This window comes from Apteryx mantelli, chromosome Z (assembly GCF_036417845.1).
Source record: "Apteryx mantelli isolate bAptMan1 chromosome Z, bAptMan1.hap1, whole genome shotgun sequence".
Taxonomy (NCBI): Eukaryota; Metazoa; Chordata; class Aves; order Apterygiformes; family Apterygidae; genus Apteryx; species Apteryx mantelli.
Genome location: NC_090020.1, coordinates 29,124,119 through 29,132,898, shown reverse-complemented (window position 1 = coordinate 29,132,898; position 8,780 = coordinate 29,124,119). Strand labels below are relative to the sequence as shown.

At 47.2% G+C, this 8,780-nt stretch overlaps 1 protein-coding gene across 1 annotated transcript in view; it reads left to right on the top strand.

Moving 5' to 3' along the window:
• The first annotated feature begins 5,030 nt into the window (after positions 1–5,030).
• LOC106495031 (guanine nucleotide-binding protein G(q) subunit alpha) overlaps positions 5,031–8,780 on the top strand; it is a 136,452-nt gene continuing 132,702 nt past the window's right edge. The window contains exon 1 of the mRNA XM_067316157.1: positions 5,031–5,565. Within this exon, the coding sequence (XP_067172258.1) occupies positions 5,430–5,565 (136 nt within the window). The 5' untranslated portion in view covers positions 5,031–5,429. The remainder of the gene's footprint in view (positions 5,566–8,780) is intronic.

The following is an 8,780-nucleotide window of genomic DNA, read 5'->3' as shown; positions in this document are numbered from 1 at the left end:
AGCCCACAAGGAGACATTTCATAGAGGATTTTCCCTGCACTCCCAGGCATGGTTTGTAGCAGTATCTGATGTGGTGCAGTGAGCCTAAGATGGCGACGTGCCCCCCCATGGGGTGCCCGGGGCCGACAGGGCACAGTGGCATGGGGCAAACAGCACCGGGGAGTCAGGGAGAACGAGCCCTGCCTGCGCTCGGGACCTGAACCGGCAAGCAGCGATAACAACACCGTTAGGGCTCCTCGAGAGAGAGGGACGGCGCGAAACGGTTCCATTCCCGTTTCAGGGTAAGGAGGGGGACGAGTACGGCAGGCTGGCCGGGCCGGCAGCGCGGAGCAGCGTGGCCGGGCAGCGCGGGCTGGCCGCGGGGCCGCCGGCTGGCCGGGGCGCCGCGCTGCGCGGGGGGCAGCGCCCCTTGCCGCCGGCAGGTGGCGCCGCAGCTGCGCCGCAGGGGCGCGGCGCGGCCGGGGCTGCGGCAGGGTCTGCCGCCGGCCGCCCCCGCGGGGAGCCGCCCTCCCTCCCGCCCCCGGCGCAGGGGGCGGCCGGCGGGTGCGGGGCGCGGCTCTGCCGGCGGAGCCACGTCGGGAATGCCCCGGAGGTGCCGGGTAGATCCCTCGAAGTGTCCCAGGGAGGGGCGCTGCAGCTGGGTTTCCTCAGTCGAGAAGCTCTTCCATTCGTTTTTACACACACACACACCCGCCTTCTTTCAAACGGTCTGTATAGGCAGAAGGATGGGCAGGATACAGCTGGGGCGTACTGAATCCAGCTCCGCAGCAGTGCGTAACTGGGTCTATATGCCTGCTTGGCTAGCAATCCCCTTCTGGGAGCTCCTCTTGCGGGTATTTTATTTTCCTTTCTGTGTGTCACCATCAAGATGGGATAGGCATTACCATCAATTGGGGCTTGTGATGGGGCCATCAGAGTTAGTCAGAGTTCCCACTGGAATTTTGTGTGCTTTGGCAAATACCTGAAACTAGATGTTATTAAAGGCAACTTGCAAAAAATAAAAATAAAAGGAATATCTGGTATGTAAGACTGCAAAGGAAAAAGAACAAAATTTTTTGAGGCCTAGCATAATATGCTATATTATGGTATAATATGCATGGTATGTATAGCAACAATGCTATACATACTATAGTTTTCTACAGATCACCTTCCCTCCCTCCCCCCCGCCCCGATGTGGATAGAAACAAAATTAGTAGGGCCAAGAGAGCATATGAAGAACAGTAAAATATTGAATAATTCTCACACTTCTTCAGAAATAAGTCATGAAAAGACCAGTTGACATGCAAATCAGTACAAAAAGAGATAATAAACAATAAAAATGACAAAAATATTTCACAGAAATCAAATGAATATATACTTTTTTTTAACCCTTTCTTAGTCATTACTTCATACTGGAGGACCTTAGCAGACAGTTATTACTTTGAAATAAATAAGACTGAGGAGCTTTCGGAAGGCCATTTGTCAAAACAACACATACTGGAACAAACTGATTATTTTAGCTGATAGAAATTGCAAATACTGGATGTTTCTCATTTAACACTACACAACCAGCAGATACATTTTGTTTGTTCTTCTAAAAAAAAACTGATTAGGAAAGCATACTGGAAGGATAATTTGCTGTACTCAGACATACTGATGGCCTCTAAATTAACTGTAAGTACTCAAAAACAAGACTAAGATGTAATTGTGCATAGCACTGTGAAAACATCTTAATGCACAACGGCAATCAAAAAGCACTTGTAAGATATTCCATTGCTTAAGATGGGATGCTGACTAACAATGAAAATCCTACAATGTTGTTACATATGATCTGCTAGTTTACTGTCATGTGAGTACCAAGTTCAGATACTATTTGGAGGCTGTCAAAACATCACAGAAATCACATCTCAAACAGAGATATGTTAGAATGACAATAAATATCGTCAGACATATGGAAGAAATTAAAAACTGGGACTGATTAGTGCAAAGAATGGTACAAAGATGGATAAAATGAAGTGGTGATTCCTCAATCTTTGTTGACTCATGAGCAAGAATACTGGAGATGCAGCATGTTTAATATCATACTTTGCTCCCTCTGACAGTCTCGCTTTTAACTTTCTAATTTCCTGTGGCAGTGAGGAACATGAAAATGTCTCACAGGCAACAGGTTGCTATGAGCCATGCACTGGAGAGTACTTGGATAGAGGAATATGTGAAATTATTAATGTTACAGGGAAGGTTTATCAGGAAGTATCTGTACAGGGTTAGGTAACAGTATGGATAATATCGATGGATAATAATTATCTGTATGAGTAACAACTGTATCTGTCATTTACTGATAATTATTACAATAAAATATTTATAAAGGATGTTTCATGTTTCAAAACAAAAGCCAACCATTATGGAGATTAGGGCTGGAAAGAAATTTCCTCATAGGTTTATTATCTCATAATTGTCCATTATGGGGGTTCTTCTGACTTCCGCTAAGTCAAAAAGCAAATGGGTAAAGCAGGGTGTAATGGCTATCAGCTGATGCTGTATTCGAGACTAGGTGGTTTAACAATTAAAAATCTGAAGATACTTATTCAGTAGTGATTTTGTATCCAATGATGTCAATAGGAGCAGTACACAGAGATTAAACTTATGGTCCCAGGGGTGTCTTTTCTCGTTAAAAATGCAAAATTAAATGACAGCTTTGCATTTGAGGTGCACACAGTGTTCATGCCTTCAGCCCTCAGCATGTAAAAGAGTTGGTTAAAGAAAGCTGAGTCAGACTTCATCTACTGGGGATGGTTACAGTATTTTTTAGGTATGTGCTTTTTTATAGGACTACCACACCCCCAATTTGTGGAGGGATTTTGATCAGTTGACCTATATGTCACAGATTCATTGACTCATTCATTTCCTTTCTTTAGACTTGATGCCAGATGCTGTTTGCTGTGGACTTGAACTCTGCAGCAGTGTTTTGGGCATGAAGCAGTTGCACATCCATTGATGATTTTTCGTAACCTGCACCACACATCCATTCTCATCTTTTTAGTCCCCAACTTTTAGGAGGAACTTCTGGTATGTTGAGAATTTATCTCATGAAGAAAAATCTTTTCCCTTTTGATTACTTACTCACATTTTCACATGTCATACTTGTAATTCCATGTAGAGAAATCTTTATTGCTGAATTTAATATTAACACAAAAGCCTGGGACCACAACACAGACAGATAAATACATACATAAACATTTAAAAAACAAGTACATAGAGAAGATGCTTTTACAGACAGGTAGCTTTTGATTAATAAATAGTATTTAGACTAAAATTTACATACTAGCTTACTGGAACAAAGAAACATAAAAGTATTCCAAGTTGTATTAACTGTTTTTGTATATTATAAACAAAAATACTATACAGAACTAAGCAGAAATCATGCATTTACATTTTTTGTGCTCTAAAAATTGATAAAATGCATTATTATACTATTACATTTTTGATTTTAATTCCCTCTTAGTTTTATGCCTTATGATGGACCTTACTATTTAATTCATATCGTCAGTCTATACCAGCAGTTTTAAGAGCAAGTGACTATCAAAACAGATGAGAACAGATGCAGGAGACAACATCCCATGTGAAGCTAGAAGATGAGGTGTGATGCGCCTCTACCTAATGGACTACTGTGACTTTCCTGGAAGATTTCACAGCATTCCCAGGCACCATTAATTTAATGTGGAGGTGGGAAAAGGCATGGAAACTTCGCAAAGATTTTATGAATCCACAGAAACTAGAGCTTTAATCATTAATGTTCATCAAATACTGTGTCATCCATCTGGAGGCTACTGAAGGCTGTATAAAGAGTTTTTGGGAGCGGGATTGAAGGCATGCTGGTCTGGCATTGGGAAGAGAGGTGGCAGCTAAACGTGTTGGCTGAACAAATGTCATGGCAGACTATAAAATGCAAGACATTAACGCCTTTAAATGACAGAATACTAGGTTCTTGTAAGCAAGGGAAGGCTCCTATTGGTTTTATTTGTTGTAATCACTAGTAAACATCTTTGTTTTCTTCTGTATATGGCAGAAACTATTCAAGCATATTTTTCAGGCTTACTGGCGTAAGAAGTTACCAGTGTCTAGCACGCTTCTACCCCCCCACATTTTAATTTCTGGCTGAAGGTGGAGAAGGCACACCTCCCCTCACATAAATGCTCACATTTCCCCCTGAATCGAAGTCAGCTCTTCCGTGAGGAGAACGCCAGGGCGCAACAAAAACGCGTACTACGGATTATCAAAAGGAAGCAAAAGCAAATAAAGCGTGTAGCGTGGGAAAAAAAGAGAAGCAAAAAAACCAAAAAAACCCTGCTCTATCAAAAAAAAAAAGATCTGCCCTACAGGACAAATAAATAAATATATAAAGAGGCTGCCGTTCCTCGCGGCCATTTGGTGTGCGGAGCCGCCCGCCCGTCTCCCCGGGGCGGCGGGCCGGCTGGACGGCGCCCGGGCGCGGGGCCCGGCGGGGCGCGGGGGGGGCGGGGGCGGCGCCCCGGGGACGCGCGGCTCCGCGCCCCGCTCGCCCTCCGCCCGCGCGCGGCGGCGGCGGCGGCAGAGACGGGCCGCCATATTCCCGCCTCACCACGCCCGCGGAGCTGGGACGCCGAAAAGCCCGGCGAGCCGGAGCCGCGCCGTGCGCGCCCCAGCCGCCGCCTGCCCGCTCGGCCTCGCCGGCAGCTCCCCCTCCGCCCGCCCCTCGCTCTTCCTTACGGGCCGGGCCGGGCCGGGCCGGGCCGGGCCGAGCCGGCCGCCACCGCCGCGGCTCCCCGCACCGGAGGGGCGAGTGGCCGCCCCGCCCCACCCCGCCGCTGTGCCGCGCCGCGCCGCGCCGCGAAGGAGGGTCCGCGGCGCAGGAGCTCGGGCGCCGGGCTGCGGCCCCGCGGCGGGGGCGAGGGCGAGGCGAGGCGGGGGTATGCGTGCGCGGGGGCGGGGAGGCAGCAGCGGGCGTTAGCGCCGCGGCGGGGCGGGGGCGGCGTGGGCACGGCGGAGCGCCGCTCCGTGCCGTGCCGTGCCGCGGGGGTGTCGCTCGGGACCGCGGCGGCGGCGGCGAGGGAAGGAGGGCGCGGGGTGGCGGTGCCGAGCGGCTGCGCTCGCCTGGGTAGCGCTGTTGCGGCCGCGGCTGCTGCGGTGGATGTTTCCATGTTGATTTAGAGGCGAGGAGGAGCTGGAAGCGGCGGGTGCCGGAGGCAGAGGCGAGTGGGATCCGCGCCGCCGGGGCCCGGTGCCGCTCTCCCTGCCCGTGCGCGGCGTCGGCGGAGCTGCCCGCGCCTGCCCTGCGGTGCCCGGGCGAGGGCTCGCAGGCGGGAGCGCCTGTGTCCCGGGGCCGGCGCTGCGGCGGGGTGTGTGTGGTGTGTGTGTGTGTGTGCGTGCGTTTTTAGGGGGGGTGGGGGCTGTGCCTGAACCGGTTAGGAAGAATGACTCTGGAGTCCATCATGGCGTGCTGCCTGAGCGAGGAAGCCAAGGAAGCCCGGCGGATCAACGACGAGATCGAGCGGCAACTGCGCCGCGACAAGCGGGACGCCCGCCGGGAGCTGAAGCTGCTGCTGCTGGGTGAGTGCGGGCCGCCGCCGGCGGGACCCGCCGCCGCCCGCCCGGCCCGGCCGCGCCGCGCCGCGCCGCTCTGCTTTCCCGGCGGGCGCCGCCGCCGCCGCCCCGCGGTTCCGCGGCGGGGCCGCCGGTGTGCGGGCAGCGGCGGGCGGCGCCGCGGGGCGCCTGGCGGCGGCTCCTGCGGGCGGGGGGGGTGATGTGGCCTTCCAAAATGGAGCGGGGGGCGGGGAGGGGGCAGAGGGGCCGCGGGGCGCGGCGGGTGCCGCGGAGGGGTGGGAAGGCGGTGGATTACCGAAGGGGCCGGCGGGGGGGGTCGCTTTGCGGTTTGATGGTGACACGCTTTAGTATCTGCATTGTTCCCCGAGCCCTGGAGAGGCTGTCGGCTCGCTGGTTGCTTTTTATTGTTATTATTATTATGATGACCTTTTTATTTCGTGAGGTAGACTGGGATAAGGGGGTTATGCTCAGATTGTGCACCGATTTTTAAAAACAAAAGGAATAAGAAAGCATAAAGCCCCAGATGCACGCAGGAAGCCGAAGAGTAGCCTGAAGTGTGCTGTAGGATGACAGGGTCTTTAATACCTCTAGGAATCCACCCACCGGCCAGGAAATGCGACTTGCTGCACCGTTTCTCCCTAATTAAAACGGAGGCTGCTATTTTGGAACTGCGAGTGTGCAAAGGCAGTGTTTATCTAATAGGAATTTGGCTCGTGCTAAAATAAGCCTTTTGAGTTAAAATGTGTTTGTCCGTATCGGATGTGGTCTGCTCTGCTGTGCAGTTCCTGTGGCAATACAGCTCGTGCCTCGGACTCACGGGCCTTGAAATATGTCTGCACCAGTGTCTGGAGCGGGGATGAGCAGGGATGGTCCAAGCGAACACAAGCTGTTTATGCCAAGGATTTTTGTCTCGTGTCATGTATACGAAAGTAGCGGTTTTATATTGGGGAATAAACTGCCTTTTCCATGAGGTAAGGAGAGTTGGAAGGAAAAGTCAGAATTTGGTTGAATGCTTGTTTTGTGAATGTGTTATTTTTGACTTTAAATAATACAGTTTGTCTTCAGTATGTGGTGAAAGGTGTTGGGATTCTTCACTGGTGTGAAAAAGGAGTGATGGAGACGGATACGCTACCAGGGATAACATTCTGTCTCATTTTGCCCTGATTTTGGTTGGTGGAAGCACATGTTCTGACTGTTTCAGGATCTAAAAAGAAGATAAAATAGGGGATATATAGCTTGCATTTGCTTAACTTCATAAATGCTTAAGTGTAATTACTTAATTATATACATCTGCTTCAGAAGAGGCAGTTGGCATTTTTGACTTATTATTCAGGTCCAAATCGTTTCTGCGTTTCTCTCATTTTCTTGCAGTAATACTAGAGATTTCTTCTGAGTTTTAAAAAAAATATATGTGAAATTTAGTGAGTGATGCCCATACATACCACCCAGAGAAGGAATTCGGAGGTTCATTTCTGTGATCAGTAATGCAGAACTCGCATTGCTTTCCAAGATCCACCCACTGGCAACATTAAGTGTATGGATAAGTATTGGGGTCTGATTGTCACATTACTTCAGACCAAATGAAATGTTTTGACTTCAGGGACAATAGAGAAGAAGCCATCAATTAGAGATCTTTGGAGAAAACTCGCTGATTGCCTGTATGAAAGTTTTTTTGCATATATTTATATCAGCATAAACCAAGAGTGTTACTATACTTATGAAGGTGTAAGCATGATGTACTTGAAACCAAGATAGATAAATGTTCTGCTTCAGGCTTAATAGCATGTCTGTGTTTGTGTAGTGAAACCACTATAGAAATTGTTGTTGTGTACACATTTTTCATATTGTAGTTTGTCAATCTCAGTCATGTATTTGACTGAAAGTGTTTGTGCATGTACAGCTGTTTGGATTAACACAATGATCTCATCTTGTAAAATGCAGTATAGTGGTGAACCACTGTTGAAGTTGTGGGGTTGGGTAGAGATTTAAGTTTTGATTTATAAACAAATTTTGAGGAAAACTTTTTGGTTTTATTAGTAGGTTTATTTTAGATATCTGACAGCACTTTCCTCCCCTCCCCCCCCTTCCCAAGCATAGTCAGCTGTTTAGTCCTTAAGCCTGTGTTGTTTCTGTGGGTCATTTGTATGGTTATAGACAGACAAACCATTTTAACAATAGGAACATAGTCACTAAAAATGGTGAGACTGGGAAGACAAATAATGTCTCAGCTTGGTGAAATGCTGGGGGTTTTTTGTTTGTTTGTTTTCTAATTGACTAGACTTCAAGTTAGTGCTCCATTACATATATTTCCCTCTCAAAGTTTAAAGTAGTAGTATTACTTAATTTTGTTTTGTGTAAACGTTAGGCAGACTTTTCAAAAGTGCCCAATTCTCAGTCCCACTTTGGAAAGTGTTGTGGGATTTACAAGCCTAAGTGGGTTAAAGGCTTTTGAACATGGGACTTAAGGTATATTCTTTTGATCATAAGCAGAGTAGCGGCACAGCTTAAGCTGAGACATGTTAGTTGACCATGCGGGCTCCTTGAACTTGTTGCAAGTATAAAGTAAAAGGTTTTAAGTTGAAAGGTTTTAAGGAACAAATGGGCGTGTCTATGCCAGATTTTATTTCTTATTTAAAACTTAGACATACATACAAATGGAGCAAATATTAAAAAATAAAAGAAAAAAAAAAGCCATTCCCAGGTCAGAAAAGAGAATTTTTTTCCCTATAATTTGTGGAAATTATAGTGCTTCCTTGCAAAATGAAATAGTATTTTTCCCAGTTCTGTAGGAAGTGTTTACTGTGTGACACACACTGTAATGTGTATTAATAATGATATCTTTTTATTCTTTATGTGATCAAAGAATTTAAAATGTTATAAGTCTTTTCTGGAAAACTTGCATTGCATTGTAAGATTATTTTTAAAGATTATCTTAAAAATAAACCCTCTCTGTGATTAGATAGTAAAATACCACTTTTGGGGTCCTGTTCTGATCAGTTCTAAAAATTAAGCAACATTTTTTTTTTGGGGGGGGGGTGTTAACTATTGTAATTCTAAAAAGCCAGAACTCAGAAATATGCACTGAAATGTGTTACAAAGACATACTAGTAGTTCTGCTAGCAAAATTTGGCTGTAATGTTTAAGGCACTTTGGAACAAATTCAGTCTTCCACTGAATTTGGTTTTAATCTCATGTATTTTCCAAATTCTTCTGGATTTCAT